Genomic DNA, 17,402 nt, shown 5'->3' with positions numbered 1-17,402 from the left:
AAGAAGATTATTATGAGCTTCATCTTTTAGGAATATTGTTTTGTATGTAATCAGGGAAAAAAAAAAGCTGTGTAAATATTCTTCCTAATGAAATGGTAGGCAAGATCATACTGGAGTTCATAATCAACCATAATGCTAAAAAGATTCTATCATTCTCTTTTTTTGGGGGGGGATTCACTGCACCTTTAACCTTAAATGTGTAAATGCTATGAAATTAGTAATGACAGGTTTTGAATCAGAAAAATGAACCATATCTAGTTGAACAACAAAATATCTGAAGTATTGGAAGGCTGGTATTATTGAAAGAAAAACAGATTTATTTTTTTTTTAAGTCGTTCTAATCACATCAGTCATGTTGCATCAAGGAATGCAAATATTCATATACTACAGATTGAGGCTGCTCTGAAATGTTCTGACAATCTGTTAGGTTTTGAGTGATGTTTCAACCCTATCACTTGGGTTTTTTTGTTTTGTTTGGTTTTGTTTTTTGGGTTTTTTTCATGTTTTTTTTTATGACTATAAAAAACACTACTCATCTCTGTCACATGCTGCACAGGATAAAAAGCCTTTCAGTTTTCTTAACAAGAATCAGACGGCCAGGGTGCTGCTGGAACGCAGAGAATATGCCACTGTCTGTTCAAAGTACAGCTTAATGAGCCAGACTAAACACACTGGACAATAGAGCTGTGGGGGGAAAGGGCTTCTCGTGGATCTTTGGATCAGCTGCAGCTTTAACATCTAACTAGTTTCATTTTTCATCTTTGCAAGTTCCATTTCCCTGTTTTGTTGGTATAAACTGCTTTTCAATGAGCGGACTTTCCTGCCTAGGTGATGGTATGGTGTGCTTTGAAAAAGGATGTTGTGGATTATGCTAGGAATAATTTCTGTGTTTCTTTTTCTCTTTCATAGTCACGACCTATTCCCTCACACCTTACTTCAGCAGTTGCAGAGAGTATCCTGGCTTCCGCCTGTGAGAGTGAAAGCAGAAATGCTGCAAAAAGGATGCGGTTGGATAGACAGCAGGTACTGTGTTCTTTGGGGGTCTACCACATCCATATTTATAAATGCACTGGGCTCATTTACATAGGGTGCCATGCAGAAGGGTGGTGCAGTGCCTTATGTGCTTCTTGCTAGCAAGATTAATTAAAATACAAAAGCTGTACTTTTTTTTATATTAATACAAAAGCATGTCTTTGTCTATATTTACATAAGCTGTGTCAGGGTGTCTAATATATTTGTAATGTCCAGCTGGATAAAGCTGTATATTTACTTTTTGACGGCTGTAGATTTTCAGAGCATGGCTAATCCCTATACTAGAATTAAAAAGAACAGAACATAAAGTGGATATAATGTACATAAGTAACAGAAATGGTGCATGTGTCCATGAATCAGTGTATTTATTTGTGCACATATTCTCCTTCAAAAAGTGTATGCATTTTAAACATAAGGTGAAATATTGTTACTGACTGAAAATGCCTATTTGCCTGAAACAGAGAAGTTACTATGCTGTATGACAAAATGCTGTTAATTAACTTATTAGTGAGTTTTTAAAGCCCATATTCTTTTTCTTGTGTGATTATTCATCGTTGTGGTGCATGTTACAATTTTATTACCTTTTATTTTCTGGAAATTGAATGTTTTCTTTCAGTTTTTTAAAATCCAACTGGTAGCTCATTCCAGGCTTTGATTATTTACTCACTCCAGAGATATACTGAATGTCTAGCATTCTTATTACAAAGACTATTATGCTTGATTTCTCTTCATGATTGTAACAAAGTAAAAATATTAGTGATATCTTATGTGTTCCAAAATGTGCTTCTGTCAAGGCAGATGAATTTTTATTTTGTGGAATAGAACATTATTTAAAAGAACACTTTCCTTTTATGCATAGTCCATTGAGTTCTTTCAGGTCATGCCCTAACTGTATAAAGGATTACTACTGCTATACTTATAAAATGGATAGTTTAGGATCTGAGAGTGTATGTTGCTATTTCTTTTTGCTGTGATATTTTTTGCTTGTATTTTCATTATTGTGCTACATTTGCCTTAAGATTTACTAATGACATGGGATATCAAAGCACTGTAACATTGAATATAATTTAGTTTAGAAGCAGTGCTCATTCAGATTGTGCAGGTTTTATATTTTCTCATTTTCTCTCTGATTTTTCAATAATAATAAAAAGAACAGCTACAAAGTCAATGTGCTCTTAGCCCAAGGGGAGCTAGAAATAACTTGCACAAACATCAGTTACTTTCATTGCACAAAACTAATGGCTCAATTCCTTGGTCCAGCCAGGGTGAGGCAGAGTTTTGTGATTTGAGTGAGAATCCCATAATGCTCTTCAGGGAGCCAGAGACCTGTTGAAACAAAAATCAATATTTAAATGGCAGTCAGAACTCCAAAAAAAATATTAATAGGATTTTTCCCTTTATTTGTAGTATTACTATCACAGAAGGACTTGGAAACCTCTTCCAATAGAGAGGCATATCTTTACTTTTCACTACAGAATTAAAAATCTGTAGTCAGAATATCTCCCAGTTGATCACCTTAATTGCAACTGTGATTTTAAAGTAGCAAAGCCGCCTATGAACAACGGGTGTTGGGTTCTGCTTCCTTCAGCTCTTCCCCTTTTTGACAGTGAGTTCTGGGAACACAGTGGAGTTGCAAATAGTACCAGTCATTTGATTCAACAAGCAGTAAATTATCTGAGCTGGTGTAACTTTGGTGCTTGGAAAACTACTTGTGAATTCAGGACAGATATGCTGAGTAGATTTGCTGAACATGCTGGGAAAAAATATGGCAGTGTGTGTTAGGTAGCTTCATAAAATTTAGTGAGAAATTTACCCTTCAGGGTGGAATAGATAAGTCATTAGAGAAGTAGAAAACCTTGGGTTTAGCCCCAGTTCCATTGAAATTTAATTATTTATTCTGAGGATGTGAAATTTATGAAGTAGACTGAGAGCACAGCATTCCAGAATATTTCTGAGTGTGGTATTTAATGGACAATAGTGTGCTCAGTTCATATGCTGAGATGAGAACTGGATCTGTATTCTCACATGCAGAGAGTATGACTAATAAGTAAAAGGGTTCTATTTTGCTTGTCTTCCTATTTTTTCTTCTTAACTTACTATTAAATTTCCTTCACTTTTCTTACATATATCTAAAATGTTATATTTTCATTAGATTTTTTTTTTCTTAAACAGAGAAATATTGGAAAAGTTCAGTTCATCATGTTGTTTTGTCGTTCCATAGCTCTCAAAAAAAAAACAACAATAAAAAAAACCCCCAAAAACCAAAAACCCCTTGTTTTCCAAACCTGGGTTTTATACCACTGGGTAGACTCAGGCTTTGAGGATGTCAGTGAAAATTTGGGTGGAAGAAAGGGGAAATAAGATAAATAAGATTTTGAGGATGAAAATTACCATTTCATAAACTGTATCAAGATATTTTCTAATTGAAGACAAGCATTAGACAGTCCTGGAAAGTAGATTGTCAGGAGGATCTGGAAGAGCACTCAATCAGCACTTCCCCTCAGAGCTGAATGGAAGCATTGCATTAAGGCTGCTTTATTCTTGCATACAGTACAGTGAAGTTCTGCCTTTTGTGTTCCAGACAGGTGCTCTGCCTCAAAGTGAGATGTGGCACTCAGTGCCATTGTCTGTTTGATGTAGTGATGTTCTTGTGATAGGGTGGACTTGATGATCTTAGAGGGCTCTTCCAACCTAATTGATTCAGTGGTTCCGTAATTCTGTAATTTGTATCCCCACCACCATATTTTCTTTTCTAACCCATAAGCCATGAATTAATTGAGAACACAGTGAGTGTTATGCCCATTCCTGAAGCTAAGATAAAACTTTGCAGCCTCCCAAACTCCCTTTATTGTCTTTATTTTGCCCTTTCATTTTGTTCTCCAGTTTTCCTTCTCTCCCTTACACAACACAAACCTTGAGTTTTGAGTATCATGAATGTATGTCCCTTATGGAGGTCTCTATTTGTTAAAATTACATGAATTTCCAAATTAAATGGGTCTTTTGTCTACAGTGTTAATTTTAACAGTGATTTGATGAAAAACCATCTCAATTATTGCTCAGGAGAAAGACGCAGCTTAAAAGTCAAAACTAGGGATGCTTTTAAGACTTTTTTTTTTTTTTTTTCGACAGATAGTGTTGGTCATGCTCATGAGTATTTTCTGTTTCTTTCACAAGTATTAAATGTGAAGGACTGGCTTTATATACCTACAATCCCATGCACCCATTTGTTTTCTCTTCAGAAGAATCCTCTCCTTGTGCGTCTTTATACACACAAATACTTCATCTTATGGATTACTTTCTAGAAGTATTTCTCATAGCTGCAGTAGTTAATATAGCCCTGATCTGGGGAGAGTGTTAAGAGTGATGAAGTTAAGTCTGAATAAGGAAAACACCATCCTTCCATCTGTGTCTTAAGTTCCATCTATATGATCTTTGTATTTCCTAACTCAAGGCTGAAAATTTCTGCCAGCAAAAATCCAACTTAAAAAATAAGTTAAAGAAACCCGGTTTCACTGGTGTCACTGACTTATTTTCAATGCTGTTGTTTTTTTTTTTCATGCCAGGAATTTGTTAATAGAAAAAGAAATGTTTTCTTGTCTTCCAAGAAACTAGTAATTTCCCAATACTGCAACAATAATTTCCCAACTGCAACAATAAAAGCCTTTTCAGTTTGTGAGACTTCTCTTTAAAAAACATCAATGTATTTACTAGGCTGTGGTAGCTCAGACTGTAATGCTTTGGCTGTCTGACCATTTAAGATGTTACTCACGTGCTCTCTTAAGCTCCAGTGCATTTTCATTATCTTGAGATCTAGCACTGTTTGGTTGGCCAGAAGCTTTAGCGTTGCAAAGTTACGTATTTGAAACCTATTACCCAAATGAAGAATCCTGTCACTTCCACCTTTACATTTTGCCTGGTACCAAAAATAATTTATTCTGTCACACAATTTTTATAGATTTATATGTTGAAATTGTCTAGGTTTACTGGAAGTACTCCTGAACAGTGAAATGCTTGTGACACTGGGCTAAATTTGGTTGATCTTTCACAGTCCAGATCAGGAAGATGGTACAGAGACATTAAGAGCTTTTGTGTCTCTCTACAAATCACCTCTGTTGAGTCTGGATACTGAAAAAGAGTAACTCTTCTGAATTTTAAAGGCTCTTTTGATCACAGTTGATGAAAAATGTATAAACAATAATTGAATCAGCCTTACATTATTTGCTTCAGTTAGAGATAGAAGAGGCATTATCTGAATCCTTAAGATTTTCTGTGCTACTTTGGATGTTCTCCTGGAATAATCCTTCAAGATCCTTATTACATCCCTAGCAGTATTTTGGGATGAAGCAGTTGCATTAAGTGGAGATTCTGAACTACAACGAACAAGGGAGTTATGAAACAAAATAAGTACAGCTAAAATACAGCCCTACTAACTTGTATTCATTGCATATGGTGAACAACATAACCATTCCTCTTTTGCCATGCACTTCACTTTGCAAACCAAATTGCATCATGGTTGGGCAAAAGAGGAATGGTTAAATAAATATAAAATCTAGGAAAGCCATCCTGTCATTATGTCCTGGGCAGTGAGCAGAGGGGCAGGATGCCTGCTTTATGCACTACAGAGACCTTGCTCATATGGCTCAATTTGTTGTTGATCACAAAAATTGAAGTTTTGTTCTAAGAGCTGAACCATTGCCAGTCTCTGCTTCTTCCAAACAGATATGTGTGTGCTGTACTTTTGGAAAACCTCAGCATGAAGCAGTGTGGAGCAGTGCTATAGGACTCTGGAGGAAGTGGAGGTGGATTAGTGGTGCTACTGTTCTGCCTGAAATTAAAACAAACAAACAAACAAAAAAACCCAACCAACCAAACAAACAACAAAAAAAAAAGTCTTCAAAGGAAGATGTAAGAGTAAACAGTAATTTATGTACATCAGTATGCGAAAGGACCTGCCTCTTTATTTTCCCTAAAGAAGCTCAGTTGGTGGAATCTATCTGTGGAAAAGCACATAGGAATGATAGTAGGAAAAAGTGCCTTCCCCTTCATTTGGACACAAGTGGTTTTTTGTAACAGTTGCATTTTGTTAATTTTTTTTTTTGTTTAGAAGTAATACTTTTTCCGTGCTGTCACGGTGCAAAATTTATGAATTAGCATTTTTCTAATTGAAATAAATAATTTTTGGCAATCAAGACAAAATGTCAGCACTTGGGAATGAGGAGGGAGGATGAATACAGGAAAGCAGGAAAAGAACTGAATCATAGAGTAATATGACTGTAGAAGTATATGAACCTTCTTATGGACATGTCATGTATAGTTAGCCAGATCATTTAGAAAATTGATGTTGCTTCATTCACAACATGTTGATTTGTACCAGTTAGGAATCTGGACCTTTGAGAATATATTGTTATATTTGAAGATAGAATAGTGGTCATATATAATTGCAAAGCCAGTGGCCTGGATGCTCTCCTGGATTCAATCCATGTCATTTTAGCCATTTGACTCCAGTGAGTAATGTCATGGAAAAGCTCCAATGGCATGTACAGTTTTTGGATCAGCCAAAGGAGGGAGCCACATACACTTCTTTCATCCTTATGCCCCAAGTAATTGGACATGCAATGTGTGATTCTATTGTAGATACACAGCAAATGGCAAGTTGAGCCCAAGAAAAACTTAAGCTCAGAGGAAAATTAAAGTTATTCTTATCTTACATCTTTCCCATGCTAAAAAGGCATTTTGCAGTCAGAGCTGGTGCTCTTTAAGTTAGTAGGCTCTTCACAGAATGCTTATCTGTAAATATTTTATAGAATATACATGATAAGAAAAAGTTATTCTGCATTTCATTTTTAAAAAAATATGAGTTTAAAAGGTACACTTTACTTTCATTTCAGAGAGTAAATGAAAATAGCAGTAGTCAGACAACTTTATAGTCTGATAAAGATGTAGTCCTCATGCATTCACTGTGCAGGCATCACAATACAACTCACTTGATGTTCAAACCTCAGTTAAAAAAAAAAGTCTTTGTTTATTTGAGGTTTTCAAGTTGACAAGGGCAAGTCTGTGTTCACATAATATTATGCACTATGATGCTATGAAGTTCTTTGTGATAAATACTGAATGCATTTTTAAAGAAATCTCCCATCAAGATGACAGCTGTAATTTTTTCTATGCTGTGACTTGTAACCAGCCAAATTAAATATCAGTAATCATTGTGGTGGAGGAAAAGATAACAACTAACTCCCAAGGAAGAAAAAAAATAATTATTCCAAACTGTATGAGGAGCAGCTGAGGTCACTTGGTCTGTTTAGCCTGGAAGAGGGGACTGAGGGGAGACCTCACTGCAGTTATAAGTTCCTTACAAGAGCAAGAGGAGGGGCAGACACTGATCTCTTCTCTGTGGTGACCAGTGACAGGACTTGAGGGAATGGCCTGGAGTTGTGTCAGGGGGTGTTTAGGTTGGATATTAGAAAAAAGTTCTTCACCCAGAGGGTGGTTGAGCACTGGAACAGGCTCCCCAGGGAAGTGGTCACAGCACAAGGCCTGCCAGAGTTAAAGAAGTGTTTGGACAATGCTCTCAGGCACATGGTGTGACTCTTGGACTCTTAGAGACTGTGCAGGGACATGATTTGAACTCGATGATCCTGATGGGTTCCTTGAAACTCAGCTTATTCTGTGAATTTGTCGTAAGTTTGCCAAGAGGCACTTCCAACACATCCTTATCAGCCATTTTTCGGTGAATAGGCTGTTAAAGATATTGTAACATTTTGTAATTTTTAACAATATTGGTTTTATCTGTTAGAGGAGTAGGCATAGGTGGCTATTAGGCTTCTGAGAAATGAATTATGGCCTAGACACACATGCTGGGAGCTGACCTAACATTTGACTCCGGATAGTTGTCATAGCAGCAACCTGAATGGAGCAGATTCGCACAAGTGCTGCTTGCAGAACTGGATACAGGTTCTGTGCTAATGCAATGCATCTGAATATTAATAAAAGTGCACATGTACTGCCACTAGGAAATTACTGCTACGGTGTGTCCTTCTATTTATATCTAATTTCTAAATTTTTTAAAAATAGAGGTTTGTGAGGTGATGTTACTTATCTGCCTCCATACAATTCCTGGTGCTTTTTTTCTGCATGTAATAGGGGGGTTGACGTAAACAAAGACTCTTAAAGCACTGTTTCATTAACAAAAATAATGTCTTGCTACTACAGACCAGGAACAGTTTGTGCTTTGATTAAGAAGGAAGAAAATTACTGGTGGACAAATTACAAGTAATTGTGAAACTGCTTTAGAAGAAACAAATTAAAAATCTAAATTGCAGTGAGGCCATGGACCTCTATTGCAAGATCACTGTATCTGGCTTTCAGCAGTGATGGGTAAGAGACTTTTAAACCTTCGTATTTGGAGGACAGAGAGAATTTTGTAATTAATGCCCATCTTCTAAATCTTGACACTGAGGAGTTTTTTCATGTATTACCCTTCAGAGATCAGGAAAGAAGGAAGAAATATATACATTTGTGTCCTTGATTGTGTGTTGTTCTCTTTCCTGATCAATAGAGCTCCCAGGAGGAAGGAAAAAAATTGCATGGTTTTAAAATGTTCTCTTTATTCTGTTTTTTATATTGTACAGTGGCAATATAGGGCAACATATTGTATGGGGCAGACTTGAATAACATTGGTTACAGAAAAGGGAGTTATGCAAAAATATCTCCCAGCTGATGCTGGAGGATGCCTTGCTGAGGCACTGCTGCTGTGGCAGAAAGCTGCAAATGCAGAGGGAGTACATAAAAATGGTTTTGTGTCAGGGAGATGGAGTCCTTTTCACAGCTATTCAGTATGCAGGAACAGCACATCAACTCTACATCCTTGTAAGAGGTGGAGGAGAAAGCATCAGGAGTTCCCTTCCTTTTGGGTTTCACAGAGCCTAATTTGCTCTAGAGGATGGAAGAAAAAGGCACTTCATCCAAGTGGCAGCTGTGCAGAGGGATAGAGCCATGTCCTACCTCGGCTGTGCATTTACATAAGACCTAAAATATTCCAGCTCAAAGTGATTTTTGCTTCAGAATGGGAGGTTTCTGGAGTCTTAGAAAAGAGCAAAAGGAAGCAGATGGTTCACTTAACATAAAGCAAATAAATAGAAATTGGAATCCCAAAATCCACAAGAGGCAAATGTCACTTAACTTGCAAAGAGCTCAATGCTTCTTACACTACAGAAGCTTTATTAATATAGCTTTTTGTGTTCAGACATCTCTTTGTGATTTGGTATTTATAGGGATGAGAATTACTTCTGTACTTCAGTACTTCATCCTTTTTTATCTGCATCAAAATGATCCCTAAGATGACTGTAAGGTCCTTGGATACCCACACTCCAGTTTGGATTTCAGGCCTTGTTCCATCATTTCCCCACCTACTGATAATTTTTCTTCTAGGTTGGTCTTTGGTTTGTTTTTGTGGTTCCAAATGATATGCCTTAACCACTGAGGCAAAAAATGTTATGCAGGCACCATTTAGCTGCATGTGGATAATTGTCAGGAGATCAAATTATGTACAAATATGGGGACGCTTAGCTTCCTACCCAGAATGCACTGGCCATATTGTCAAGGGGAAGAAAATAAGTGGTATGCATTGTAATTTTAAATCCTGCTGCCTTTCAAGTCAGTGGCAAAATTCCTCATTTCAGCAGTGCTGGATAGGGCTCTGTCATTAGCAGATGCAGCTGGAGAGGATGCCAAGTATCACAGGGCAGCTCCCCTCTCTCCACACTCCAGACCAACCTACATTAAATTTGCTACATGCAATGGAAAGGAATAATGTGCAAGGCATGCACTTGCAAATAATTTCATGCCTTGGATTTTCAGTGAGGCCCTAAGGTGAACAGCTAATTTTTCACCTCAACACAGAGATCATTAAATTAGAAAATGCTGTATTTTTCCAGGCTCTTTGTGCTGAGCATGTGTGAATTTCAAGCTGCTGATTTCAGAGTGTACTTTAAGGCACCCTGAGCTGCCATAAGATCTTGAATGTGAAGTAAAATTGATGTCAATGTAAGTTTTCTGTTCTGGAGGTTGATAAAGCTGAAGGCTCAAAAATGGGATATTGTGTTGTTTCTTGGACAGGAACTTTTGAGCAATCTTATCCCCCTTCCTACCGTCAGTGGAATGAAAATGAACAGGGCTGGGAACAGCTTTCTTCCAGGTGTCTTTAACATCGATTTTATGTCAAGGAGGCAGAAAAGAAAAGGCCAGTGGACATGTAGATATAAGAGTTCTCTATTCAGGTCTGAAGATGGAGGGTTTAGAGGTTGGACTTCTGTTCTTCCTGCTCCAGCCTTAAAAGCCAGGAATAGAGAACCTTTTTACTTATCCTTCCTTTCATATAACAAGAAGATATTAAATTTGAGGTATTTTCTTGCCTGTCAGTTGTTTCTATCATAGATACAAGTATGTATTTCTTTTCCTGTGTTTAGCTAATGACTTCATTGCACACACCCTCCTGCCCACAGCACAGGCAGGGACTAATGTTTCTGGTGAGTAAATCCCCATTATCATGCAGATTTTGGGCCAGCTTAATGACATTAACACAAAGCCACTGTGCATGAGCAAAACCGTATTTTTCAAGAGAGGCAAGTTCTGGTTTTGGTCATTGAATTAGTAAGATTTAGAAGATTTTAGAGAAACATAAATTACTCCTAAGTTCCAAACATCAGCTGCACAATGGATTCAGAAGTATTCCTCAATTAAAAAATGCAGTTCTGCCCACAGAAAAGACATGTACAAGTGAATGCACAGACTGCTTATGTTTGGTAGCAGGAACATGTTTGTGATTCAACAACTGGCTTGATGTCCTAAACCAAATTTAGAAACATATTTTTCTAAGAAAAAAATTAAACCTATAATAAGCTGTGGGAGTAGGAGCTGAATGCAGTGCCTGAGAGCAGCACCAGCTGCTAAAGAGGCTAGGCACAGGACACAGCAGCCAAGCAGGCTGTGGCCAGCAGCCCAGGCATTGTGCCAAAAGAATTCTCCCCTGAAATGAGAATATTTAGGGAACAGATTTGCACTGCAGTACACATATTTCATGCTTATTACTCATGGTATTTCATATTAAGCTTCAGTTTTACTGTCTCCATTAATAAAGCAAATCAGAAAGTGCATCCTCCAGAGGCCAGTCAAAGTTCATTTCTTTGTTTCTTCCAATGGCATATGCTACTTTGGTTTGATGATTATGGAGTCAAAAGGCCATGCCCCAAACATCACTTCTTATTTAATTAATCTTTTAAAATACAGAATCCTCACAGTACTGAAGTTAAAGGATTATAAAGTTCTATGAAAAAATTAGAGCAATTCTTCTTTACTAGCAAAATATTCTCTTTCTACTAAATAGTTGAAAACAGGCTGCAGAGGTCAGATTTGTTTGGTTTTTTTTTAATACCATTTATTTTTAAAAGCTTTTTTTTTTGAACTGTAAAACTTAAGTTTTATCTGAGACTGTTCATTAACAGACACCCTGCATTGAATTCATAGAAAGAATTCTGTTTTCAACAAACATGCTGTTCAGATTTTGATGCAGATTTGAAATAAAATAATTAGCATTCATATTTATCAAACAGAGGGTAGAATATCTTTAAAACATCTGAACCTACCTTTGAAAAGAAGAGCCAATCATTGAGTGAATGCAAAAAAGCAATTGCTCACTCTCTAACAGACAAGAAAACTGGGGCTTGTTGTTTTGGTTTTGTTTTTTGTTTTTTTTTTTTAGAAGATCTATAACTTCAGCTGTAATTTACCTGTGGAAGCAAAATGATGGGATCTCCAGCAGGCTTGCTTTTCTTCCTTTTCAGTGTGGAACACACAGACATTTTAAATTAGTTGAAAATGAGGAAGTTAATTCAGCATTGACCTCAAATGCTTCATGTCTAGGCTGTCATCTGTTTCTAAATGAAGAAGAATTTAATTTGGAATCTATCATAAAGTGCTTTGGTCCATTCCTCCTGACACACACTCCAAGATGTGTAATAATAAAAGGAAATCTGGAGCAGAAAAGAAATAGGAAGAATCACTCAAAATCCAAATTGTACCCTATAGTTTTCCATAAAGCCTTTTTCAGTGGTTGCATCTCAATATCCCAGATCTGGCAGGAATATGAAAAACTATTTTGTGTCAACAAAATAGGCTGGCAGTGGTGGGAGTGATACCAGTTGTAGTGCAGTAGACGAAGAGACCTATAGTGGGAGGTTTAATTATGCTGACCATGATGATATTGTAGTAATAAATCTGCAAAGCTGGCACAAGCATTGCTCCAGTACTCCCACACACTTTTCCTTGTGTGCTTCCTAAACATTTGATTCATGTTTAAAGATTTTCTCTGATGGTCCTCTGGTGCCACAGTCTCTCTGCACTGAATGCAGTAATGCTGATCTATCCCAGCTGAAAATGTTGCCCATCACATGGGCACTGGAAAATGGTGTTTTGGCAAGGGGGGAGAGACACTCCTGCAGGATTACCTTACTGAGATAATTTCTTTAGGACAGTACACATAGGCATGAAAAGTACTGAGAAAAATGCTTGATTGTGATCATAAAAGTGGAGCTGCCTGCGGCATAGGGAGGCTTGTTCTGAATGAGAGGATTACACTGCAAAGGAGGAATTTCTCTTGCTTTGCATATTTCTGGTTCAGCAGTAAGTACTACTATGCCTTTGTCATCACGCATGAGTTTCAATAATACATTGATTCATTTAACACCATTACCTGCAGGCAAAACCACTCCTGGGATGGCAAAAGAGGACATTGTTTTCTTGCAGTTTATGTTGTTTCTCTTTTGGAAGAAAAAGTCAGATATTCAGACTCCTCCATTCTATCAATAAAGAAGCAGCGAAAATGATCAGTAACTATGAACTTCTGCAAGGTGCTGGCCTCTGCAAAAAATTGGCTTTGAGAAGGTTTATGTAGCAAGATGAGAATAAACATGACATAACCTCTACTTCATTTCCCCTGAATTTTTGCCTTTATTTTCTTCAGATTATTAGCTATTCTAATTCCAGCAGGGGCATCTTAGGCCCTGGAGTTCATTATGCAGTGCTTCACTTTTGGGATCAGGCGGGTACCAAATGAAGTCTCTTAGGAAGAGCAAGTTTAGTAAACCTGTGTCCATGGTCCTGTGTCCTGAGTGACCTTAGGCTGAGAGCTCTGTAGAGGTGACAGAGGGAAGGAAAAGATCCTTTCATATTCTCCCATCAGAGGCTGATGGAATTGTAATCTTCCATGTGAATCTTCCTTTCCTTTAAAGGAAAATGGGGGTTGGGAGTGGGTAGGGAGGTGTAAATAGAAGCGATGACGATTCTCAAGGCTGACTACTTAAAAACAAAGCCTCAATCAATAACTTGTCATAAGGTCCAAGGCAAGGATCATGCGGTACTGTTCTTTAGCTCAGAGAAAAAAATCTGCCTTTGTTTTCTGCCTATCCCAAGAGGAAGAAATTCTCTACGAGGCCTGGGCCCTAACAATTCTCTTCACGCTGCTGGTACAAAAGGGAAGAAAAATGTTCCACCTGCCCTCTCTCCTGTTGTCCTCCTCTGCAAGGCAGAAATGGTGGCTGAAGACTCTTCTGCTCTTCACATGACACCTTTGTCTGGATTTGTACTGCTTTCTCCACAGGAAATGTCATGTTTATTTTGTGAAAAACACTGTCACCCACAGGAGTTTTGCCAAAACTCAAAGGTATTGGCACAATTCCCATATCCAACCAGTCCTGCCTTTTACATGTCTGAAGCTGCTTCTAACCTGGTGCCAGCCATTGTTGGACATCTGATTTAAATTTGCACTGAGGAAGTCACTGCTGTGCACACACTGTGGTGCACTGTGCATCTGTCTTGTATATTGAGACAACTTTCAATTAGTAGTGGTGGAATACCTAGCTATCTAAATTATTTCATACATTTAAAATTCTCTAGAAAAATAAAGAGCCATAATGACCAAAGAGCCATAATGAAAAATAATGACCAGTATAACTTTTGAAATAGTTTATGAATGGTGGTGCAACCTAAGACAAGAACAGCAGGAGCTATAGAGAAAATTAACTTGCAAGGACACCTTCTACCATTAGCCTACCTAAAACAAGATTGCTCCATTGAGTTATTAAGCTTTTTAATATTCCTTTATTCCTGATGGGGAAAAAAGGCCACACTAAGAAGAACACATTCAAAAATCAACTATCTAGAACCTCACTAAAGAACAGTAAGTTTATCTTAAGGGCCACAGGAAAATATAAATGCTATCCCTTTCCATTTGGGCAGAGAAACACAGTCCTTTAGTAGAACACAGTTTATCTTTCCCCAGGGACTGAGCATCCCAGTTAACTAAACTGTAGAAGTAGCTCATCCATGTGTCCATGCTCAACCAGGAGCACCGGTGACCTCTGAAATCTCATGTTGCACTTCTGCTACCACAGTGGGTAATGAACTAAAAAGCTGACAGACTATGAACAGTGAGCCATCTGCTTAAGTACTCCTCCAACAAAAGTGGTTCTCCAGCAGCTCCTTGCAACAACCATACAATACCTCTTCCCAAAGGATGTTTTCTGTACTGCAGGTGATGTGGCAGTGGTGAAAAAACAAGACTCAAATGCTGCAATGTGAAAACAGCAACCTTTTATTTAAGGTTAACATACCCATTCCAGTTTATAGATGATGTGTCATTCTATCAGAAATGCAGAAGTCTGGGATTTATTTCTCTCTCTTCTGCACAATAGCACCTTTTTATTTTGATCTACTTTTTCCATGTCAGTCTCGTGCTTTCATTTCTTATTGAGCACTGGCTGATGTCACTTTTGATACCTGGTGACGATGCTGATGGTGACAGTTCATTTCAGTGTTAATAATCTGAAAGCAAAAGGAACCTATGCCATTCTAATCTGAAGCTGAAGCATGACTTTGTTTTCTTGGCTCTATATCCTGTGTCAGGAGGACAGTTTGGAGATCTTTGAACTGCTGGCAGCTAACTTAACATTTTGATAGGCACTCTTCAAGTTTCCACTTCACTGTTGGTATTTCAGGCAGTTTATATGCCTAACTGGACTGTCTATTACACTCAATTTAACTCAATTAGACTGTATCAATATTTCACCACCATCTAAAAAATTCTATCTATAGTTTTTTATCAGAAGTATGGAAAAAAATTTTATACTGGACTTCAAAGCACAATTATCATTAGTTACCTAGACTTCTGGCAGTGACATCTTCATTATGGTTGCCTTTGCAGGCTAGGAGCACTTTTTCATGTAATCTCAGGTTTTCGGGCCAGAAAATTCTACTCTGAGACTGATGTGCTCTCCGTGTAATGATGAGATGATAGACTCACAGCTAAAGCATGAGCGTTCAGCTTGGCTGGAATACCCAGCTCCAACTGAGCTACAAATTGAGTAGTATGTCACACAAGAATGGGCTTTCTCATTTTTTATACATACTTGATTTAAGTAAATAAACATGAATAAAATAATGCAGAGAGAGTGGCAGAGAAAAACAGTCTATATCTGATAACAGAGAGGGGAAAACAATTTAGCAATCCCCCAGCTGCTCCTTACAAGAGGAGAAATAGTGTGCAAACCCAAGAACAGCAATTATGTCCCACTTGATTTCACTGCTAAGTCCACTTCTGAATTACCAAAACATTTCCCAGTCTAAGGAATATCTGGCATGTCTTCTGTGATATTATTTGAACTTCATGTTTTATTTTAGCCAGCTTACTCAAATTTGCATTAAGTACTTCTGGATAAAATCTCAGGGGTCTTTCTGCTGGCTGTAAGTAGACCTCATCCATAAAGCTAGTGCCTTTTCCTGCAATGCTGTTTTGAAGGACAACTAAACAGGGAAGGAATCTGTCTAAAGACATAATTAGTTTGTTATATTTGTACTGATGGTTTTGGACACTAGGTTATGGGACTGTAAATAGATGCATCATTTTAAGGAATACTGTGAATGGCCTGGGAAGTGGAGAAATACCCATGGAAATATATTATGTGATAAATATAAATATATGTATAAGTATTGAAAGGTAATCAGAGGAGAACTCTCCCCCTTAAATAAAATATTGCTGTGTTATATTTTAAGTATTTTCCTAAAGAGACTATAAGATTCAAGCACTCATTTTTCAGGTTTCAACTATGGGTCTGGTACAGCAATTTGAAATTTCAAGTAGATGGTAATTTTTTATTAATAATCCCTAGACATAAGGACTGGAAATTTTGTAGAACTTTATTCAAAATAGTTTGGAGGTAAGAAGGCATGATGTCACATGGCAAACAGGTCACAAGGGTTAACACTTCTATGTGCAAATCCAGAGGCTGTAGCAAATTCTTTGCTTTTTTTACTGTGAATACTGAAACTCTGCTGACTTAACTGAAAATTTGGCTTTTTTTCTTTCCAGTGTAAAAGAAATATGGCTTTCTGGGGAAGGTAGTATCTTTTCTTAGATAAGCTTTCGGGCACAGAAGTTCTACTGGTCTTGCCTTACACTGCCAGCATGCTGAGCTTACAGCTGTAAGAGCACATCCTCCAATATTAAAGAAGTCCTTTTACAGGACTTTTTTTTAGTCAGTACTTTAGATGTGAAGGTCATCCAATGCAAAGGACTACTGTGTAGCTTCACTTGGATTTCAAACTTAGGAAATTATGTAGGTCTATGAAACTATTAATTATGTAGATATATTTTCTTTTTTTTTTTTTTTTCAAGCCTCACTAGTCTCAAACAGGCTTTATTTAATGTAGTTTATTTAGTAGTAATCTGAACACAAACCTTAGCAACTGGAGAGGGGAGAAATAATGTGGAATGGAAAACAAAACTGAAGTGAAAACTCACATCCATCATTTGCAGAAATACCATTTCCACTATTGCTGAGCACACTGAGTCAATAACCTTACTGCAGAATTAAGGGAAAATTCAGCCTACTGTGACATGCCAATGTAATGTTTAGCTGTCCAAGCTTCCAGGATATTGGCTATAAAATTAAAAGTTGGGTTAAACACTAGAGAGTTACTTTAATGTAATTAAAGCTAATAAAAGATCCAATATTCTGTCAGAACAATGTGTGCCATCCAAGCAGTTGGTAGAATCATCACTTATTAAGATTACCTCACATTTCCCATTACAATACTAGGTGTGCAGTTCGATGATAATTTCATGACCTTCAGCCCACAGGGATTACATTTACTGTTCTCTATGTCTTCCATGTGTTGAACTCTTTCAGAGATAATTACAGCCATTTTCAAGAATGAGAAAAATTTTATCCTGTAAGGAAGGGTAGTTTGATCCTTAAGTAATATTTACCATTCCTTAAAAAAAACCAAAACAAAACAAAGGCTTTGTGTCTGCTCTT

General features: G+C 37.4%; 1 protein-coding gene across 7 annotated transcripts in view; it reads left to right on the top strand.

The window, feature by feature from the left end:
• The window catches only part of NOL4 (nucleolar protein 4), a 188,126-nt gene that overhangs the window by 152,151 nt on the left and 18,573 nt on the right, over positions 1 to 17,402 (top strand). For all 7 annotated transcript variants that reach the window (XM_030266146.4, XM_012572082.5, XM_012572084.5 and 4 more), the window contains one exon: positions 910 to 1,023. In XM_030266146.4, the coding sequence (XP_030122006.3) occupies positions 910 to 1,023 (114 nt within the window). The remainder of the gene's footprint in view (positions 1 to 909; positions 1,024 to 17,402) is intronic.

The sequence above is a fragment of the Taeniopygia guttata genome, chromosome 2, assembly GCF_048771995.1.
Source record: "Taeniopygia guttata chromosome 2, bTaeGut7.mat, whole genome shotgun sequence".
Lineage (NCBI taxonomy): Eukaryota > Metazoa > Chordata > Aves > Passeriformes > Estrildidae > Taeniopygia > Taeniopygia guttata.
This window is presented reverse-complemented; position numbering and strand designations above follow the sequence as displayed.